The sequence below is a fragment of the Bubalus kerabau genome, chromosome 11 (assembly GCF_029407905.1).
Source record: "Bubalus kerabau isolate K-KA32 ecotype Philippines breed swamp buffalo chromosome 11, PCC_UOA_SB_1v2, whole genome shotgun sequence".
NCBI lineage: Eukaryota > Metazoa > Chordata > Mammalia > Artiodactyla > Bovidae > Bubalus > Bubalus kerabau.
In genome coordinates, this window is record NC_073634.1 from 71,985,805 (window position 1) to 72,008,368 (window position 22,564).

Below are 22,564 nucleotides of genomic sequence, written 5' to 3' on the forward strand. Positions count from 1 at the left end.
AGTGGAAGTTGAAACCTTTAAAGGATACCTCACCCATGACTCCAGAATAATAAAAGGGAGAAAGAAAATAGCTGAAATTCAACTGAAAAGCTTGCAGGGGCCAGCAGGTAACTGAAGAGGGCCATGGAGCTGATGTGATTTGCGGGGGCAGTTTGAGAATGTACAAGCTGCAGGCATGTCCTATCTAAAGGCCTTCGTATTCACGTTTTATTAATTCTGCAGGAGAAACCAACGTGTCTCATACTGTGTGGGTCCCGAAGGCCACCAGCTTTGTCCCCATGATGAATGGTCCGGTTTACAGGGTCCTGGTAGCTCACTGGGGTGCATAGACCCCCCCGGATTTTCAGTCTGCCCTTGTCGGTTCTGTGGTCGGTGCCTCCCTGGAGCTTATAGCTAGACACATAAGATCACAAGACCCAAAGAGGGCAAGGCAGCTCTATCCTGCCCACCTGAGGGCTCTGCTCTGAGGACCAACCTCATCCCTGGATGACCAACCTAGGACTGAGCCCCTTCTCCAGGAACCGCACATGAGACCACACACGGTCCAGGATTAGGTGAGGAGGGCTGTTGGAGAGGGTCACCAGCAGAGGGAGGCCTGACAAGGTGGGGCTGGGAGCAAACTTTTCAGGTGTCCTGGCAGCTCCCATCCCCCACAGGAATTATCAGATGATTGTCAAGGGTCAGGAATGTTTTGAGTTGGCCTCTGGCCAAACTCTAAAACAGCATTGTTGTGGCTTGGAAGTTAACATTCTGAAGAGTAAAAAGTACACAGAAGAGGAGTGGACTGGCCGCTGAGCCAGGTGGAGGAGGGGATGGTGGTGAAAGGCCACGTGGTCTCCGCACAGGTGTTTCTGATCTCCCGAGGTGGAGGACCACACCCGTTCCTCCCTGCTCACCAGCTCCCCCACTGTGTCCCAGGCTTCCTCGCAGGGATCTCCATCACCAGCGAGCTGCTGGACCTCATGAAACTCCGGTACAGCGACAGCACTGGCAGGGTCAGCTTCCCCAGCCTGGTCTGCTTACTGATGCGGCTGGAAGCCATGGCAAGTAAGTGTCACCCGGAGACCATCACGCTGACCAGAGAACATAGCAGAGGACCAGGAATGCACTCTGGCTCCAGGCCTGGGCAAGGCCTCAGTAGTGGGATGGGCTGGAGTCCTGCAGAGGAGCCCTCATCCTGAGGGGCAGAGCCAACATCAGCCTAGGTGACCGTGTAGCTGTCCTGAGACCCCGGCCTCCCTTCTGCATCCTTTTCTCCCCAGGACAGTCCACATCCCAGATCATTTATTTCCTCTTCACCCTTCTCAGCACCTCTCTCACTCAGGAACAAGGTTAAGTTACCGTGGCCCCCCCTCCAGATTGTTTACGGTTCAAACCTACTCTTTAGTCATGCAGTAAATGGCTTGATCTCTGCCGAAGGATTTCACAAATGGTGTCTTGGTGGATGCAGGAGGTCCCCCCAAGGCCTCAGAAATCCAGCTATGTAGGCCAGAGTTTTGGACACTTCTTAGCAGCATACCCCTTTGTTTGAAATGAAATTTCACATGAAACCCCAAATCACAATAGAGCTGCAAACAGAGCTGTGGTGGCTGAGTTGATGTGGGGTCTGGCCTCCACTCACATCATTCCGCACCCCCCCAACCTCCTCACCCCACCACGTGGTCCTTAAACCCCACAGCTCTAGCCCCACACCTCTGTACTAGGCAGTTAACAGGACAGAGAGAACAGAGCCCTGGGAGGGTAAAGGAGAAGCCAGAGGCATAATCTGCTCCAGAGAAGTCACAGTTGGACAAGAGCACTGCCCTTGAAATATCTCCTAAGACAAGACCTCTGAATCTCAACGGCCAAGAATAGAGGGTCTGAAGTGCAGAGAAGCTAGAGAAGGGAGGGGCGAGGTGGGCAGAGCAGTCAGGGAGCTTTTTTGAGAGCTGAGCCTTGAGCTGTCTCACGGGTGTGGAGTTTAACTGGGAAGAGAAGCGGAGAGGAGGCCAAGCACAGCCTGTGGCTTCTCATGGGATCAACACGCTGGCTTTCTTCTCATGTGGGCCCAGGCCTGCCCTGATCCCTCCCTTCCTCTCTACCCTAGAAGCTTTCCAGAACCTCTCCAAGGATGGAAAAGGACTCTACCTGACAGAAATGGAGGTGAGGTGCCTTCCCCTCCCAGAGACAGGACACAGCCCTGGCCACCTCTCCTCACCCGAGTCCAGGGGGCATTTCCCTCCCTGAAGCCATTGAACAGTCTGTCAAAGGCCAGCCAAGCTACCAGCCCCCCTGCCTCCAATTACTGCCTTTATATATTGCTAGCTGCCAAGGCTGCTTTAGGATCTTGGCAGACAGATTTTATTTTTTTCCAATAGCTTAATAAAGCAGAGGATTATGTGGGAGTCATAAATCCAGGAGGGAACTAAAGAACACCTGCTGAGCTCACTGTACATTAAACTGACTCCCAGTGAGTTTTAGAGAGAGCCTCCTGGCCCAGCCAGCTGGTCGACCTCAGCTGTCCCTCTCAGTGCCCGGCTCTTCAGGGAGTAGCAGACGACAGTGTTGTAACGGGGCTGAGACCTCCTGCTTGGGTGGGAATTAACTGGAAAGAGTCGATGAGACTAGACTGGGATCTTTCAAAGGAAGAGGAAACCATTTGCCCCGCTCTGTGTTAAGCTAACAAGTTTAAAGATTGGTTGTAATAGGGATGTTTATTTCTCAGTGGATGAACCTGGTGATGTACAACTGAAGCCAGGAGAAGAACAGGCATCAGAGCCCAGGTAAGACATGGCAGCTTTGGAATCATTTCCTCCCAAGGGCTCAATGTGTCTTTCCTTCCAGGAACTACACACAAGACTCTCTCCCTGGGGGCAGCCTCCCCATAGATTACAGAGCCCTCATCTGTGTGAGTCAAGGCTTACAAGCTGCTTGGCCTGTGAGTTTCAAAGCCAATACTGCAGATTTCACCCAAGTCTTATGTACATTGATAAAGGGTGTGGCCTGGAAGTTATGAGTGAGGAAGTCAGAATTTTTTTTCACTTATTTGTATTGAGATATAGTTGACGTTTAACACTGTGTTCATTTTAGGCATACAACATAATCATTTGATATATGTGTGTATTGTGAAATGATTACCATGACAAGTTCAGTTAATATCTATCACCTCACATAGTTACGTTTTTTCTTGTGATAAAAACTTTGACAATTTATGCTCTTAATAACTTTCAAATATACAGCACAGTATTGCTAATGATAGTCACCATGCTGTATGTTACATCCCCAAAACTTATAACTGGAAGTCTGCATGTGACGCCTTCACCCATTTTGACCACTCCCTCACCTTCCGCCTGTGGTAACCACCACTCTGTTGTCTGTATCTATTCAGTTTGGGTTTTTTTATTAGTTTCCACATGCAAATGAAGTTATACAATATGTGTCTCTCTCTGACTTACTTCACTTAGCATAATCACCCTCAAGGTTCATCCATGTTGTCACAAATGGCAGAGACACCACAACAGACTGAATAATATTCTTTTGTATGTATATATAAATATGTATACCACATTTTCTTTATCCATTCATTCACTGATGGACACTTAGATTATTTCTGTGTCTTGGCCATTGTAAATAATGCTGCAGTGAATATGAGGGTGCCTATATCTTTTCAAGTTAGTGTTTTTGTTTTCTTTGGATAAATGCCTAGGAGTGGAATCATTAGATCCTGTGGTAGTTCTATTATTAATTTTTTTCAGTTTAGTGACTGTTTATAGAAGAGCTCCTACATGGCTATGTGCTGGACTCCAGGGATTCAAAGATTAAGAAAATTCACATGGCTTCCACCCTTAGTTCCTCACTATCTAGTGGGAGAGATAGTCTTGTAAATAGGAAACTGTGCCTTTATATACAAGATTCAGTGAATGAGGCTTGGGTGCTGTGTGGATACTAAGAGCAGATGCTTCAGATGATTTCTGCTTTGGACAAGGTGATATGCTTGAGGGACACCCATATGGAGATCTCCCATGGACAGCTGAACACACAGGTCTCTGGGGAAATCAAACTTGATCCTTGCCTTGGAGGGTCTTGCTGTGAAATGAAAGAGACAGAAGTGTAAATATAATAGATCAGTTACAATACTCTGTAGCGAAGGCTAACACAGAGGTTCACGCAAAGATGACAATACGGCTAACTTGGCCTGCAAGTTGTGATGTCTGTCTAGGAGACAGCCCAGGAGCTGAGTCTTGAATGATTCAGAGTTGTTAGCCAGAGTTGTGGGTAGTTGTTGAGGTCAGCGTTCACATGGAATTCTTTGGATAGACTGAGCAAAGCTTCAAGGCACAAAGATATTACCAGCTGGGGAGCCAGTGAATGATATGCAGGCAGCGGGTCATGGGAGGTTCTCTTCTGAGGGCAAGACACACAGTTTACAGTCTACCTTGATGCAAGTAAAAGGTGGCATGCTGTCCCCACTCACGTGAGAGGTGTTTTTTCATGGTCCTAGGAGTCAGTTCAATGTCCTGTGGAGAGCAGACACCCAGAGCCTATTACTCACTTTTAAGGAATCTCCATACTGTTTTCCATAGTGGCTCTGCCAATTTACATCCCCCCAATAGTTCACAAGGGTTCCCTTTCTCCACGTCCTCATCAACACTTGTCTTTTTGATAATAGATGTGAGGTGGTCATTCTACCAGGTGTGAAGTGATATCTCATTGTGGTTTTGATTTGTATTTCTCTAATAATTAGAAATGTTGAGCATCTGTTCATGTGCCTATTAGTCATCTGTATGCCTTGTTTGGAAAAATGTCTATTCAAGTCTTCGGCCTATTTTTTTTATGGGACTGAGTTCTTTATATAGAGTTGTACGAACTGTTTATACACTTTGGATATAAACTCCTTGTCAGTCACAGCATTTACAAACATTTTTCCCAATTCACAGATTGTCTTTTCATTTTGTTGATGGTTTCCTTTGCTGTGCAAAAGCACTTATTATTGTTTTTATTTCCTTTGCCTTAGGAGACTGATCCAAGAAAATACTTCTATGATTTATAGCAAAGAGCATTCTGCCTATGTTCTCTTCTAGGAGTTTAACATGAGGGAGTGTTCAAATCTCATTGTTTTACATGTGACTGTCCAGTTTTCCCAGTGCTGCCTGTTGAAGAATCTGTCTTCTTTCCATTGTATATTCTAGCCTCCTTTGTCATAGGTTAATTAACTATAGTTATGTGTATTTACTTCTGGACCCTCAGTTCTGTTCCATTATCTATGTGTCTGTCTTCATGCCAGTACTATGCCATTCTGATTATTGTAGCTTTGTATTGTGTAAAATCTGGAAAGATTATACTTCTAGCTTTGTTCTTTTTCCTCAGCATTGCTTTAGCAATTTAATCTTTCATGGTTCCATGTAAGTTTTAGGATTATTTGTTATGCTTCTGTGAAAAATGTTCTTGGTAGTTTGATAGGAATTGCATTAAATCTGTAGATTGTTTTGGGTGGTACGGTCATTTTAATAATGTTAATTATTTTAATACAAGAGCATGGAATATCTTTCCATTTCTTTGAATCATCTTCAATTTCCTTCATCTCACCAACAATTTTCATTGTCTATCATATTTGTGTTAGCTATCCTGGAGGGTATGAAGTGATATCTCATTAAGGTTTTGACTTACAGTTTCCTGATAGCTTGTGGTATTGAGTATCTTTTTGCTGTCTACTGGCCATTTGTATATCTTCTTTTGAGAAATGTCTATTCAAATCCTTTGTTTAATATTGGTTTTTTTATCATTTTGTTGCTGAGTTGTAAGATACAGACACACATTACATACATACATTCTTGTTACCAGTCCCTTATCATATATGTGATTTGCAAAATTTTCTCCCATCCTGTAGGTTGTCTTTTAAGTTTCTTGATGGTATCATTTTCAGAATTTTATCAAGTCTAACTTATCTGTTTTTCTTTTGTCACTTAACACTTTTGGTATTATGTCTAAGAAATCATTGCCTAACTTAAGATCATGAATTTACTCCTGTGTTTTTCCCATAAGAGTTTTATAGTTTAACTCTTACATTTTGGTCTTTGATCCATTTTGAGGTAATTTTTGTGTATGGTGTGATGTAGTGGGTCCATCTTCATTCCTTTTCTGCCAGAAGCTTCATCAGGCAAGCCTGGATGTACTCCCATTGTGAGAATACTTCTGTTCCTCTCACTCATCTTCAACCCATCTGCCCTCCTCTGACTTACTAAACTACTGTATTAAAAGCAATCAGACAACTCCTCTTCCTTCCCTCCTGTCACATCTGTTTCTTTTGAACAAAGCACACACTTCCGTTGTCACACTGGGGGCAATGTTTAAAGTTGTTTGAAATATTGAATTCTTTTTTTAAATGTTAAATATTTGGCTCTGCTGGATCTTAGTTGCAGCGTGTAGAATCTAGTTCCCTGACCAGGGATCGAACCTGGGCCCCCTACTTTGGAAGCATGGAGTCTGCCACTGGACCACCAGAGAAGTCCCCCAAAGTATTGAATTCTTACTTTAAATAATGCTTTAAATACTCATGCTTTGGTATATAGTCCTTGGATATCTGAGGCTATGATGATCTTAACTGATTGCAGAGTCTAGAGGTTTCATACATGCTAGTCACACCCGCTAACAGTTTGTCTAACTGATGTCATCTACATTCATGTTGATCTACAGTCAATATGGCAGTAAAGTGCCTTACTCTAACAAAGTTAGTATTTAGAACAACTTCCCACTACACATAAATAACGTGTCTTGAGGGATGGGCCACCTCCTCCTACTCTGCATGAGGGTGAAATATGAGCAGCAGAGGCCCAGGTCCTGCTGATTTACCAACAGCCATTTTCACAAGAGTGGGTCTACTTCCATCCTAATAAATCCCATCTCTCCAGCCTTCAGACCAGAGAAATTCTTTTTGAGAGGTAGGAATCTATATTTGCCTCCACGGATAGGAAATCTCTCCACCTCCTTTAGCAAACATGCACCCGGTGATTACCAGGCACCTTTCACACCTAGGGTGTCCACCTTTCCAGAGCTGACCTTTAAAGAGAAATGTATCAAACTGGGATGATAACATGAACACTCCAAGGGCATAAACCAAGCAGGAGAAAGAGCTAGAATTCAGGAAACAGGAGGCTCAACACCAGATCCATCACTGGCTAGGGAACTCCAGAGTCCAGGGCTGTACAGCTAAATGGGAGAGCCAGAAACCCAGCGGAAATCAGGAAGAGCGATCTTTGGGGAAAAAGGATCTACCTGCAATGCAGGAGACCCAGGTTCATTCCCTGAGTCGGGATTGAAAAGGGAAGTTTTCAGCCTAGAAAAGGGAAGTTTTATCTAATCCGACTCTTTGCAACCTCATGGAGTGTAGCCTGCCAGGCTCTTTTGTCCATGGGGATTCTCCAGGCAAGAATGCTGGAGTGGGTTGCCATGCCCCCCTTCAGGAGATCTTCCCAACCCAGGAATCAAACCTAGGTCTCCCACATTGCAGGCGGATTCTTTACCATCTGAGACACCAGGGAAGCCCCAATCTAATCACTTATTCATGGGTAAAATAGTATTCAGAAGGATTTTGAATTTCTGCTGGAGGGTTTTGGAAGAATTATTAGGATAATGACATAGACCAAACAGATTTTTAAAATGAGGTAATTATTAATTCCTAGAAGAACAAAGACTTCTAGAAGAAAGCAAATTGAGTTTTTCTTCACTCAGCAGAGAATTGTACATACATAATTGTAATAAAATAAAAATGGAATATTGATTTAATAAAATATGTGACACAAATATATTAGAGAAAGGAAGGAGAGAAGATACAGGCACAAAAGTGGGTTAAGAACACCCTAGCTTCATCTTCCATCACGAGATGTCAGTAGGCATTTAAAATTGGTAAGTCAAGGGGGTAACCATATAAAATATTATTTAGAAGTAAGGAGTTCAGAAGAAAGAGTTACAAGAGAGGAATTCCATATAGGAGTGGCACAGGGGACTGCTGTTCTTTCTTCATGCTTTGTATGAATGTCTTGAATTTTTAAATGTATCTTGGGCTGGACTTTTATGAAAGTAAATAAGAAAACTAGCATATAATAATAAATAAATAAAATAAATAATCTGAGAAACAGAGTTTAAGACTCAAGAGAAGAGGAGGGAGATGGAGAGCAGAGTTGAGACTGTTTCTTTACCACGTGGACAGGAAAGTAGGTTGTTAGAGTTGTAGAAAAAATGTCCATGCAAGAACGTCACTTGAATCCAGGAGATAAACCCTTGAGAAAAGCCACTCTTCCTGGGAGTCCTCTGGACAGAGGAGAGTTGCCCCTGTTCTCAGCCCTTCAGTCCTGTCCGTGGGGTCATAGGAACATCTGCTCCGCAGCTTTCCCTCCACTCTGCTGCAGGTACTCTGGAGCTAAAGGGGCAGTGGTTTGCACTCAGACAGGGCAGAGTAGGGTGGGTAGGGTGCGTCTGGAGAATTTTGAAGAATGAAGTAGAGTCACTGCCGTCCACTGGAGCCATGGGTGTGATGGAGCTCGGCCAGCCTCGCCAGCACGTGGTACACTCTGTTGCCTGGTGGTCCTGAGAGTAGCATCTGTGGGAAGGGGGCCTGCCTCTGCAGTCACTCAAAGAAAGGAAAAGCTTCTTTACTCACCCTGGGCCTTCTGTGTTTGAGTGTCTGTGTCTTTCCCTAGGATGAGAATCTGGCTCTTGTTCCATTGGGCTGTGCTGCCCCCATGGGTGATATACATCAAAGCCTGCCCTGCCTGGATGTAGTCAAAGCTGCCTTCGAGGAGCCTGGGCCGGGTCCTCAGCTGGGTCAAGCTCTGGTTCGCCCAAGGTCATAAAACAGGTTATCTGAATATTTCAGGACACCAACCTGGAATCCCAGGAGAAAGAAGCAGATGTTCCCTTGTGGGAAAGCAGGGGAAAAGCCGCATCTCGGTCCCCTCCCACCAACCCAGTCATTTCTCAGTCTGTCCACCCACAGGATGCTGTGCGTGACATGGGAGTGGATCACTGGGTGTTTGTAGAATTAATCATACTCTCTGATATCTGAATCCTGACTGTTTCACAGCCAGATGGCAAAATAAAACATGGTTCCCATAAAGGTCTTCAACTTCATGACAAGTAAGATCTTAGTTCTGGATGAAAAATACCTTTGGGGAAGGGGAAATCCAACCAGCAAGGCAAGCACCTCCCTCCCTCCTAATCTGTAAAGTCATCAGATAGTTCCAAAAGATCACGACCCACTAGAGTACAGAAGAGATTCCAGAGTGACCAGGCCAGACCTCACTCAGGAGAACTGGCATTTGAGAACTCATTCCTGGATGCATCTCTCCAGTGAGGGAATACTTGCAAATGTGTGTGTCAAGAATAGGAGGACAGGAACCTTTCAGAGTGTGACTTGTCTGAGAAGAAACAATCAAACTGTCAGTGGCATGGGCAAGGGTGTGCCATCATGCAAATACCCACACTCAGGAACTGGGTTAGCATTTGGACGCGGATGTGTCCTGATCAAGGAACAAACATACAGCCAACTAACTGCCTCTCACAGGGGCTGCTGCTAAGGGTTTGCAATCATTTCAGTAGCACAGCAGGGTGAGACACGCAGCATAGCCTGGGCCACATCATTGTGCGTCCTTGCCCTGTGCTTGGCTAACCAGGATAGATGGCCATGGTTAGCAGCCTGGGCTTCAGAGGTAGACAGAGCTAATGCCTGAAGACCCCAAGTCCTAGGCTGTTATGCAAAACAATGAGTCCTGACCAATCAAGACAGATTGTTTTAAAATAAAAGGAGAAAGTTCAAAAAAAAAAAATGAATGAGCTATTTTGGCAGGACTCAGAGATGACCTTCACCTGCTTGTGCTTTCAGGTAGAAAGTCCAACACGCCTGCACACTTTGTTGAACCAAACACCTGGACTGAAACCCAGCTTGGCCTGGGGAGCCCTCAAGTGGAGGAGCAGGAAGAACAGTTTTGCTTCCCCAGAGCCGGGGGTGACCCTAGTGAGGATGGACATCTGAAAGTGCATGTACACACACACACATACACACACACACACACACACACCAGGGATGCCCAGCCCTAGAGAACAGCACACACGCGCACGTGTATGCACACACACACACCAGGGAAGCCCAGCCCCAGAGAACAGTTCCATATACAAGCCCACTAATCAGGGATGACATCAGTCTTGCTTCTCCCTAGAACAGAAACAGTTTCCTTTGAGCAATTGCTCCTCACCACCTCCAGGCAGAGGCAGGATTGCAGTGGAGCAGCACAGCACATGTATGCCCCTTCCCTCCCTAACCCCTATGCCCCATGAGGGCCCTGACCTTCAGCACAGAGTCCACAAGGACCTTAGATGATAACCAACTCAGTCCAGTGACGGGTTTTCCAATCTCAAGAACATGAACCTCACATTCAGTTCACCTGTGTTTTAAATTAAGAATGGAGATACTATAACTTATCCAATGTAAACATTTAAAGCCTTAAGTTTCATATAATAGCCAATTAGGAGGCGAGGCTGGGAACAGGGAAAGGGGAGAGACTGTGGAATAGAAGTAAGGTTAGGTGGGAGGGAGGAACAGAGAGTGCAGCAGGCAGCACCAGGCAAGTGTAAAACAGGAGCCGCTCAAGCTATCTTACGAAGGAGGAGTTTAACAGGGAGCGAGTTGCTCACAAAGCTGTTGGATCAGCTGGAGGAGCACAGTCCAGAGAAAGCAAGAAGAGTGAAGTCGCTCAGTCGTATCCGACTCTTTGCGACCCCACGGACTGTAGTCCACCAGGCTCCTCTATCCATGGAATTTTCCAGGCAAGAGTACCGGAGCGTGTTGCCACTTCCTTCTCCAGGGGATCTTCCTGACCCAGGAATCGAACCCGGGTATCCCGCATTGCAGGCAGATGCTTTACCGTCTGAGCCACCAGGGAAGTCCTAGGCCAGGGAAGATCGCCACTAAGTCCCAGGTTCACCACCAAGAGAGAACGATGAAGCTGCTGCTGCCACCCTCGCCAGACATTATAGGGAGTGGCCAGAAATGGTCACGGCTGCCTGTAGCCCGAAGCGGGTGAATTTCTGGACAAAATTTCACAACTTCTGAAGCCCACGTGTCTGCCCACCCTGCCCAGAGGCAGCATAAGGCTTCTGCCTCTCTGCTGCCTTCCAAATCCTAAGTGCAGAGGAAAGAGAAAAATGTGGGGAGAGGGAAAGACAAGCAGATGGAGATGGAGAGCTGGGGCGGTGGGGGGAGGATGATTCAGACAGACAGGGAGAGGACAGATGAGGCATGCAGGGAGCAATACAGACAAATAAGATGGGAGAGACCAGTGACAAGAGATTAAAACAGAAGGAGGAAGGCTGAGGTTTATGGGTGTTGATGGGAGTGGAGGCCATAGAGCCCAATCATTCAAAATCTGTTGCCGGTGGAAATGCTGACTTACGATGCCAATCAGGTTGTGGCTGTCAGACTTCATTGTGCATAAAAGTCACCTGGAATAACTTTTATAACAAGCTTTAGAAATTCTGATCCAGAAAGTCTGACGCTAGACTAGTCTGTGAATCTGCCTTTTTTTTTTTTTTGAAAGCTCAAGGGCTTCCCTTGTGGCTCAGACGGTAAAGAATCCACCTGCAATGTGGGAGACCTGGGTTCAGTCCCTGGATTGGAAAGATTCCCTGGAGGAGGGCATGGCAACCCACTCTAGTATTCTTCCCTGGAGAATCCCCATGGACAGAGGAGCCTTGTGGGCTGCAGTCCACGGGGTCACAAAGAGTTGGAGACAACTGAGTGACTAAGCACAGCAAGTGATGCCTGTGGTCCTTGGATGACTTAGGAATCACTAAGGAATCACCTAGGAATCACTGCTTTTGCAGCTCCACTGAGTGGTGAAATGCACTGGCTGCAGCAACCAGGGCGGCTGTGAAATGCCTGATGAATCCAAGCTTAAGTTCTGCTCTGGTCAGAGGTCTCTCGCCATGCTTCCCCACCCCCAGCCCCTCACTGCTGCCTAGAATATCTGAGATCCCTCTCACCACCTCCCAGCTCACTGCTCCCCTCCTTCCTGCTCCCCGAGAACTGATGTCCTAGTTGATTTTTACCTCTAAACAAGCTCATTAAGCAATAATCCTAGAAGAATCCATCACTCTGACAAGGTTGTTGATTAACCATCCCCCAGCCGAGCCTAAAGTGCTTAATATCCAGGCGGAGTGGTCAGTAATGAGTCGAGCGGCAGCACTGGCCTGGTTCTGAGCAGATGGATGCGAGGTGGGCAGTTGGGCCAACTTTGCAGCCTGGTGGAGGTCAGTGGAGAGGAAGGTGGACGGTCTCCAGGCTGCCCAGGCTGCAGCAAGTTCTAGACCCTTCCAGCCAGATTCTAGGCCGTTATTTCTGAGACCACTGAATGCCCCCAGAGGGTATATAAGGATATGAACAACTCTGGACAACGGACAGGAGAAGGACCACTTGAAAGGGGCTGGACACAGAGACGTAATTCCCCAACCTTACAGCTCTGCCAACTATCTAATTGCCTGAGTAAGAGAAGAGACAGGCAAAACGATAAAATGACTGCCTTCCTGAGATCAATTCAAGTCCAGACTGTTATGTCTTTCTTTTTCTCCCCATAGTTAGACTCTTGTTTTAAACACCCCTCTGTTCCCGTAAAAGATTTGCTTTCTGTGCGTGGAAGTGCCTTGGACAGAGCAGGATGTGGCAAAACACTGCCCCCTGGAGGTCACAGTTGTTACAGCTTCAAAGCATCCGCCTCCCAGAGGTTCCTTCGAACTCAAGTCTCCAGTGTGGGCTCAGTGGCAGTCTCCAGCCAGCCTGGCCGTTGCTGCCATCTAGGCTGCCCTGTGTGCACAACTGCCCCATCACCTGCCTGACTCCATCTCATTTCTGCCCCCCCTCCCTTTTTGCATAACGACTGGATGACATTGGTAAATACTCTTGATCAAGGGGAAGGGAACTGATTCCCCTACCCCCAGCTGTGCAGCTCTGATGGGATCACTGACATGCCATGTCATCCCATGTCTTTAGATGTTTCCAATTCTGTTCAGGCACAAAGAGAAAATAGCATAGAGTGAGTGCCAGTAGTGTTAAGAGAATGAATGGCTGAGCTTGTGTAGTGTGAATACAGGGAGCATGGCAGAGTGGACAGAGCACTGGGCAAGTCCTCTGGAGTCTCAGGTTCAAGTCTTGGTGCTGCCTCCATCCAGCTGTGTGTGCTCTGAGGACGTCCCTCTCTGGACTTCCTTCTTTAAAATGAAGGGGCTGAACTTGGAGATGTCTGAGGTCCCTTCCATGGCACACACTTGGGGGAGCCAAAGCCTAAGGATTCTAAGTCACAGTCATCATTTGCCGCTGCTGCTGCTAAGTCGCTTCAGTCGTGTCCGACTCTGTGCGACCCCATAGATGGCATTAAGGGGAAGCAATTAGTCAGGAAAAACAAGCCCCAAGGGCACCCCACTCCAGTACTCTTGCCTGGAAAATCCGATGGACAGCGGAGCCTGGTAGGCTGCAGTCCATGGGGTCGCGAAGAGTCGGACACGACTGAGCAACTTCACTTTCACTTTTCACTTTCCTGCATTGGAGAAGGAAATGGCAACCCACTCGTGTTCTTGCCTGGAGAATCCCAGGGACGGGGGAGCCTGGTAGGCTGCCGTCTAGGGGGTCGCACAGAGTCAGACACGAGTGAAGCGACTTAGCAGCAGCAGCAGCAGCAATGAGGCAGCAACAGCTCTCCAGTGTGGGCTCAGTGGGAGTCTCCAGCCAGCCTGGCCATTGCTGCCATCTAAGCTGTCCTGTCTGTAGAGAGAGACCCACTCTCTAGGGAAATAAACAGGACTCTTTTCCTTTGACCTGGGAGTTGCTGTTCCTTTTACCATGTTTTCAATGACAGAAGTTCAAAATCCCCTTCACTGTATATTATAGCATAAGGAATATGGTCAATAATATTGTAATAATTTTGTATGGGGACAGATGGTTACTAGACTTACTGTGATCATTTCATAATGTATGCAAATGTCAAATCATTTTGTAGCTTGCCTGAAAATAATAAAATATTGACCATCAACTATATTTCAATTAAAAAAAATTTTTTTAACTGTATGCATGGGATGAAAAAACAGTGCTCCTCCATTCAGCCAGAGTTGGTCTTTAGCTTTGACCTTGCTCTGGAAAGGTGGAATCCGGGCCACAGTGCCGCCTGGGCTGGTGGTGGTGCAGTGACACCTAGTGGCCATTTCTACTAATCACAGCCCAGCTCAGCTTCTCTGTACTTGAGAAAATCCCATCCTTTCTGTGGCTGAAAGGGCTGCATTAACTCTCAGTCAATGCAACTAATGCAGGGCCCTGGGTTGTAATCTCAGTCTTGCAAATGTCTCTCTGTCTGACCACCTTCAGTATCTTCAAATGGGATTTTGGCCCTTACGTGCTTCCCTTCCAACTGCCTTGCTCTCTGGACCACCACGACTAGGACATGTAGTCAGGGATCTTAGGTCCATGCAGAGGGCAGGATGTCCCTACTGGGAAGGCACAGCCCAGAGTTCACCACTGGGACCCTGGGGTCCCACCAATGTGATCATGCACGGTCCTGCCACACCCACCTCCAACACAGCCTTGAGACAAGAGCACATGGCCAGAGCATTGACCACAGATATTCCATCCAAGGCTTGCCTCCATCCTGGCTACCAGCTGCTGAGGTGGGAAAAAGTAATGGAACCAGTCAGAAGAAAGCATCATTGAGCCAGCTTCCTATGGGTTGGGTGGGGAGGGGAACTTCACCTGCTAGTCCCCAATTTGGGTACCAGAATCTTGCCCTATTGATGGGATCTGTGGGGTTCACAGAACCCCATAAAGAACAACATAAATGGGTTCTTTTTAACACATTCCTCCCTTCACTGACACCTGCACAAGCTGCATAGAGGAGAAAGAGGGCTGTGCACTGAAGCTTCCAAACCTCCCCATAGTCACTCATAGTCTTTTGGCACGGCTGAGGACACACAGGCTGAGCTTTCAGGCTCTTTTCTGAGTCACACATTCTTCTTGCCCTAGAAGAACTGTGCTCCCTTCCTCTTGAGCCATGCCCCTCATCACTAGTTTCTGGTCCTTATTTATGAGTCTTTCTCCTAGTGTAATCTTTGAGAGCTACATGATTTCTGCAGAGGACTGTGGTACTTTTCTTTATGGCTGTGTTCATGTCACCGTCACTCCCTACAGCTTCCCCTGGACTGTCCCTGAGAAGCGTACAGTGGTAACACCCAGGAACCCCTTGAAGAAGGAAGTGAGTCGTTCAGGTTGGGGATACGATTTCCAGAGTCACCACAGCTTCTGGTGGTATGCGGTCATTTCCCCCTGCCTGTTAAATAGTGTATGTAAAAATACTTTTACACACATAGAGAGCACACGAGCTATCATTTTTAAATACCTACTCTATATTTGCCAGGGTCCATTCAGGAGACAAAATCAGACCAGACAAAAAAATCATGTTTGAATAGGGAAATTTTAATACAAAGAATTATTAACTAGTGAAAGGTAATTAACTATTAAAAGGGGCAATAGAAGACTCTAGGGAATAGAGGAATAGAAAATGCAGGAAGCAGCTGATGCTTCTAAGGATGAAGGAGATTACCCAACAATGAGAGAAATAACTTGGGTGAGATCCAGGCCACTTTGGAAAGAGTGTGCCTGCCGCCCACTGGATGGTGAAGATGTTCACGGGGCTCCTGCCGACTGGAGGACACCTGTGGGGGGCCTTGCTGGGTGAGAGAGCCCAGACTCTGCTGGCAGTCACCTTGTAGGAAGAAAAAGGCACCCTGGAGCCCGCAGGGGCACGCTACCTCTGTGTGCCGTACAGTGTCCCTCTAGCTCCCTCTGCTGACAAAGCCTAACATTACACCAGCTGGCTTTAACTTTCTTGGGCTCCAAAATCACTGCAGATGGTGACTGCAGCCATGAAATCAAAAGACGCTTGCACCTTGGAAGAAAAGCTATGACAAACCTAGACAGCATATTAAAAAGCAGAGACATTACTTTGCCGACAAAGGTCCATCTAGTCAAAGCTATGGTTTTTCCAGTAGTCATGTATGGATGTGAGAGTTGGACTATAAAGAAAGCTGAATGCCAAAGAATTGATGTTTTTGAACTGTAGTGTTGGAGAAGACTCTTGAGAGTCCCTTGGACAGCAAGGAGATCCAACCAGTCCATCCTGAATACTCATTGGAAGGACTGATGCTGAAGCTGAAACTCCAATACTTTGGCCACCTGATGGGAAGAACTGACTCATTTGAAAAGACCCTGATTCTGGGAAAGATTAAAAGCAAGAGGAGAATGGGATGACAGAGGAAGAAATGGTTGGATGGCATTATTGACTTGATGGACATGAGTTTGAGTAAGCTCCAGGAGTTGGTGATGGACAGGGAAGCTTGCATGTTGCATGCAGTCCATGGGGTCACAAAGAGTTCGACACAACTGAGCAAATGAACTGAATTGAACACCAGCTGGCAGAGAAGAAACCAGGGTCCAATTGCAGTATTACAAAGCAGAGGAAAGAAGGGCGAATTTGGAGTTGAAAGGCAACAAATTGATAATAGGTCCACCTGCCAGGCCTGGTGTTATGTATTTCCCTAATGAATCTCATATAATCTCGAGAAGCACAATTCTTTGAAATAGTTACTAGAATTCCCATTTTAATGTTAAGTAGATTCTGAAAGTTAGACGTAATCTGAGAAGGATACACAGCTAATATACATGGCTGAGCTGGTGTTTAAAGCGCTGTGCTTGTGACTCTCGAGTCCGGGTTCCTACCCAAGCTAACAGTGCCTCTCTCTGTGAAGGAGGAGGGACAGTGAGATCCTTCCTCCCGCTTCCTCCTCCATGAACTCACATGAACCTTCCCAGCATTGCTTCTTGGACTCTCCTGCTTGGAGAGACCAGTGGTGAGGCAGATGCCTTGGGGTGCCCTATGGCGGTGGTTTCTAAACCAAAATCACCGGGAACAGCTTGGTGCAAATAGAGGCTCCTGGCCTTCTCTGCAGACCCCAATTTAATAGTTGGGAACAGGAGTAGGGCTGGAGTCTGCATTTAACAAACTCCCCAGAAATCTTGATGTGCCTATAAAGGAGCGCCAAGTGCTCCAGTGCGCTAGAAGAGCAAGTGAGAAGCTGCCTGGCCTTTGCTGGCGGGGGTGGGGGGTGCGGAGGGACTTCACACTGATAAGCTCCTCTCAGCCCTAGCGCCCTGCAGAAAGGTCAATGCTGCTACCTGACTTTGGAAATGAAAATCCGATGGGGCACATGGATCTGTTTCATGGGTGATAAAGTTGTAATGGCTCTAATGGAGGCCTAATTAATTCCTGTTTGCCAGCTGGAAAATTGGAAGGTGGGCTCCAGGACCCCTGGCCCCCTTTAGACATATTTTCTGGACAGGAGGTATTTCCAAGCTAGAGCCAGCTGGGCAATCCCACCTGGGTCAAGAATAAGAGCCAGCCACCGTGTGCTAGGAGCTGTGCCCCTCTGTCTCCAACCCTGGAACCTGCTGGCAAGGATTAACGCCACAACAAGGAAACTGGGGGTCTGCCCAAGGCCTCATGGGGCGGAGCTGAAATTCAGGCACACATGAGACTTACTCCAAAGCTGTGTGCATGGCTTGGGAGAGGAACTGGCTCCTGCCTCAGAGCCCCTGCTTGGGGCCAGCCAAACCCTAGTAGGCTGGGGGTTATGTGCTCATGCTCATCAAGAAGTTAATGTCTTTCATTTGGTGGGGGGTTTTAGCATCTATAATACAACTCAGGAAATGGGCATCACGTGCTATTATCTTGGTCCTTCAGAGAGGCGCTAAAGCAGAGGATATGGGGGAGGGGTCTGTCCCGGGAAGGCCTCATAGGGTCCTGCTCTGTTACATAAACCCATAGAACTATAGCACCAAGAGTGAACCCTAGGATAAACTGTGGGCTTTGATAAGGACAGGTCAGCATAGGTTCATTGACTGTAGCGTCTAGCGCTCTGGTGGGGGATGTTGATGGTGGGGGACATGGTGGGGCAGGGGGTATGTGGGAACTCTCTATACTTTCTGCTCAGTTTTCCTGTGAACCTAAAAACAAATCTAGTGAAAAGAGAAAAAGTTACTGCCTCTTAATGTGGTTGTGAGAATTATTAAATAAAATAACGTTGTGGAAGGGCCTAACCCAGGCTTTGGCATGTTTCAGGGTCCCTGGTAGCTGAATGAGGGGAGATATCACCCCGTAAGCTCAGTGCAGGTCCAGGAGGACCCTGACAGTGGAGGAAGGGCGATGCTTGTCTCCCTCAAGGAGCACTCAGGGGTCGGGGATGGGGGGGCTGGAGGTATAAGAATTAAGGACCAGTCTGGGCCAAGTGTTAATCAGTCAGAAGACAGAACAGCAATTTTGGCCCAGGACTGAATATGATAACAGGCCCAGGTCTAGGATTTGTAAGATTAGTCCCTCCCTCTCTCCAGATGAACCTTCTCATAGCCAGTGGAAGGGACCAGAAGAGACTAGTTACTTGGTAAAAATCATGAATCTGGCAGGCCACTCCCTGGCTCTGAAGCTCTCACTTGCTTCCCAGCACCTTCACCTCGCACGTAGGCCTTCCGTCCGCTTCCTCTGCGGTACAGCCACTCTGGGAACTGTTAGTGGAGTAGAAAGAAAACAGGTGACCAGAGACCCAAAGTTTAGACCCAACTCTACGTAGCTGTGTGACCTTGGGAACATCTCTCCCCGACTCTGTGCTTCAGCTTCCCCAGGCTGGATTCCTTTCTTCTTTCCTTCACTGAATACACTATTGAGTGCCCACTATGATCATGACAATCTCTAAGGTTCTCCCTATTGTGATGTTATGTTTTTTTCAGTGTGGTTCAAATGCACTGGGAGAAATATAAAACACACAAAGGATAAAGGTGAAAATGAAGAGGTTCCCTTACTTATGGTATTCCTTCCCAGGCTCTGCCTTTTGACTCTTCATTTCTGTGCCCACCTTTGAGGGAATGGAACACATGTTTGCAAAGTGCTCAGATAACTGAAGACTGCTGGGCTGTGACCTTGCCCTCAGTGTCTGATTCAAGATGAAAGTGGATGCTCCCTGACCAAAGTGCTTGATTCTGAGTCCCCCTCCATGTTCACACCTGTCCTCCCTGCCAAACCCCCTCCCCTGCGAGAGGATCCAGAGCTTCTCTGGGGGAGGCACATGATGCTCAAACAATTAGGAGCTCAGCTTCCAAACAGATCAGGTTCCAATTCTCGCTCTGATTTTGCTTGCTGTGTGACCTTGGAAAGTTACTTAACTTCTCTGAACCTTGCTGCCCTCTATCAATTTAATAGAGAAAATAAATGTCCACCTGAACGGGTGTTGTAAGATTAATGACATAAGTAATGTTTCTGGCCACATAAATAGCAATACCACTCTATATGAGTTATTAGGTAACTTGCCTGAGATAACTTATGTAAAGCGATTTTTGCTTGGTAAGAACTCAGGCCCTTCTTTTCCTCACACTCTTCAGTTTCATTTCCTTCCCTGTGACTGCAGGGGGCAGCATGGGGCTGTATATGGAGCCCTCTTTCTCACTCGCAGAATGGGAGTGCTGGCAAGGCCCCTTGGTTGACAATAACCACAGATTGTTTATGGAGCTCTTACCATGCTGGGCGCATGTCACAAACCCTTCCTTTAACCCGGGTAGGTTCATAGCGGGGGGAGGTTCAGTTACCTGCCTTGGACAGGGGAGGGATGATGGACTCTGGCAGGCAGGATCCATAAGGGTGCAGAGCCTAGAATCAAATAATCCCCTAGCTGGCAGCTGGGGCACTTGCCCCCTGTGGTTGGTGGCCTCCTGGTGGGTTGCAGGAGCCCCACGTGGTGGATGAGGACAGTGGGACCCCAGGAGGGAGGGAGTGACCCAACGCCAGAGGCCTGACCCCAGGCAGGCACCCTTTCCTGCAGGGCCCAGTCTCCAGGGAGGGTCCCATTGGCCAGGGCCCCCACTGCCCTGGGACTCAGCCTAGGCTCTCTGAGGGGGAGCTGGGAACCCCAGGAAAGCAAGCACCCGACGTCCTGCTGTCGGCTTCTGCTCATCCAACAGGACCTCTTCTGATCCCCAAGTAATCTTCGCCTCCAGGAGCCACAGTGATTTGTGGATAACTTCCTCCAAATCTCCCTTGGCTAATCCTCCCTAGACTGAACCCTTTAGTGATTGCATTTGGGCTGGTGGCCTCTAATCCCTTGGGCATCAAATATTCCTGGGAGGGCACATGGGCAGCCGTGTGTCCTGCTGGGGCCCAGCAGCCAGCGGATCTGAGCTGGGCACACCCGGGACCCCCAGCTTGTGCCTGAGTCAGCCTCTGTTTGTCCCTCCTTCGAGTCTCACTGGGCAGGAGGTCAGGGAAAAGTCCGGGTCTGTGTGCAGCTGTGCCGGGACAGGGCAGCTGGCTGGCAGCCAGGGAGCTGGGTCCCCGGTCTCCATACCAAGTGATTCTCAGAGGGATGTTCTTGTCTGAAGTCAGGGCCTCAGTTTCTTCCTCTGGTAAATGGGGGTAAAATTAGTCTTGCCTCATAGGGATGAGGATTTATGAAGGTAACATATTTAATGACCTTAAGGCAGAGCCTGGAAACTAACATCACCAGAGCTGGCTAGCTGTGGTTAACCTCCAGTGTCTCCCTGCCACCCCCACCCCTCAATGACAGCCATGGCTGTCCCCTGGCTCCCACCTCTAGAGACGTGGGCCCCGGAACATCAGCTCCCCACACAGGTGTAGCAGTGCAGTGGTGGGAGAGCCACTGTGGGCTGTGTGGGGTCTGGGGGCTTCGGGAATGGTTTCGGTGCTGGGGGAGACCAAGGACCTGCGGCTCTGAGAAGGTGCACCCACTGCAGGAGAGTTGCCCGATGCAGCCACGGCCAGGCTCGGGGACTCAAGCTCTTGCGGGATGAAGGAGCCCAGGGCCGGGGAGGCTGGCAGGCTTCAGTGGGGCAGCTGGGCATTCCTGACAGGGGTGGACCAGCCCACTGGACAGACAGGATGGTCCCAGACACTGCACAGGCAGAGGGATGATTCAGGGGCAGCTCCACAAACTGGATAAATTAATCTTTTTTTTTTAGATTTTTAAAAAAATTGTGATCCATTTTTCTAAAGTCTTTATTCAATTTGTTATGACATTGTTTCTGTTTTTTTTTTGTTTTTTTTGGCCACATAGCATGTGAGCTTAGCTCTCCAACTAGAGGTGGAACCTGCACCCCCTCCTCATTGGAAGCCAAAGTCTTAATCACCGGACTTCCAGGGAAGTCCCTAAATAACTGAATCTTTGAGATGCAGTTGCAGTACTTCCTCACCAGCAAGTCAGCAGGTGGCCCTGCCCCTAAGAAGGAGATAAGATTGGCTCAGACTCTCTGTGGGGGTTTAGCTCCTTCCCGGAGACGTTAGCTCTGTCCTGACCCCCATCTCTGCACTTTCCACCACTGCTCTGGGCTCACAGTTATGCCCTTGTCTCTCCCAGGGGTGGGCCTCATCACGTAATCCTGTTTTCCTTCCCTCTGTCCATACTCTACTGAAAAACTAAAATAAAAACTAAGCTTTCTCACACTCTTCAGGATAGAGAGTTCTAGACCTTTCCTGGAGTCCTGCCTGCTTAACCCAAAGCATAGAAGCTTGCCCTTGGCCAACCAGGAGCCACCTGCCAGGGAGACCCCTGCCCACCCTAGCCCAGCTACTTGCAATGTTAGCTTCCTCTGTGGCCCAGAGGCGGAGTCCCGCATCCTGACAGCCCATGTGCTACATACGTGTTCCTAGGAGTGTGTCTTACTGACAGTGTCTGAAATCTCACTACTTACTCTCTCAGCCTAGAAGTCCTCACCTCTGTTCACTTGAGTTCCTCCAAGGAGCCTGGCACATAAGGAGGCAAGGAATACAATGACTGCGACTGCGTGTTTTGCAACCCCATGGACTATAGCCTGCCAGACTCCTCTGTCCATGGGATTTCCCAGGCAAGAATACTGGAGTGAGTTGCCGTTTCCTGCTGCAGGGGATCTTCTCAACCCAGGGGTCAAACTGGCAACTCCTGCCTTATCTCCTGCATTGCAGGTAGATCCTTTACCACTGAGCTACCGGGAAAGCCCCATAAAGTACACCACCATTTGTGTAAACATAAGTGGAAAAAGAATAAAAGTATTTTCTTATAATTGCGTATAATATTTCTACTAAGATAACAAGAAACTTGTCTCACTGGCTTTCTGTAGACAGAACAAGGTGGTAGGGAAATAGAAATGGGAGGCAGATTTTTTTATTGTACAGTCTTTTGAATTTTGAGCCATGTGAAATATATCCTAGCCAAAACTTAAAATTGTTTTAAGTGAAGTATACTCGATTTACAACATTGTGCTAATTTCTGCTGTACAGCAAAGTGACTCCATTGTACATGTATATGCATTCTCTCTTCCTATATTCTTTCCCATTATGGCTTATCATAGGATACTGAATATAGTTTCCTGTGCCATACAGTAGGATCTTGATGTTTATCCATTCTATATATAACAGCTTGCATCTGCTAACCTCAACCTCCCACTCCATCCCTCCCTCAGCTCCTT

General features: G+C 47.6%; 1 protein-coding gene across 1 annotated transcript in view; it reads left to right on the plus strand.

Moving 5' to 3' along the window:
• Window positions 1–9,157, plus strand: part of CAPN13 (calpain 13) — a 90,545-nt gene extending 81,388 nt beyond the window's left edge. Inside the window, exons 19-22 of the mRNA XM_055540589.1 lie at window positions 919–1,047; window positions 2,087–2,142; window positions 2,705–2,762; window positions 8,676–9,157. Of these exons, the coding sequence (XP_055396564.1) occupies window positions 919–1,047; window positions 2,087–2,142; window positions 2,705–2,731 (212 nt within the window). The 3' untranslated portion in view covers window positions 2,732–2,762; window positions 8,676–9,157. The remainder of the gene's footprint in view (window positions 1–918; window positions 1,048–2,086; window positions 2,143–2,704; window positions 2,763–8,675) is intronic.
• Window positions 9,158–22,564: the final 13,407 nt, after the last annotated feature.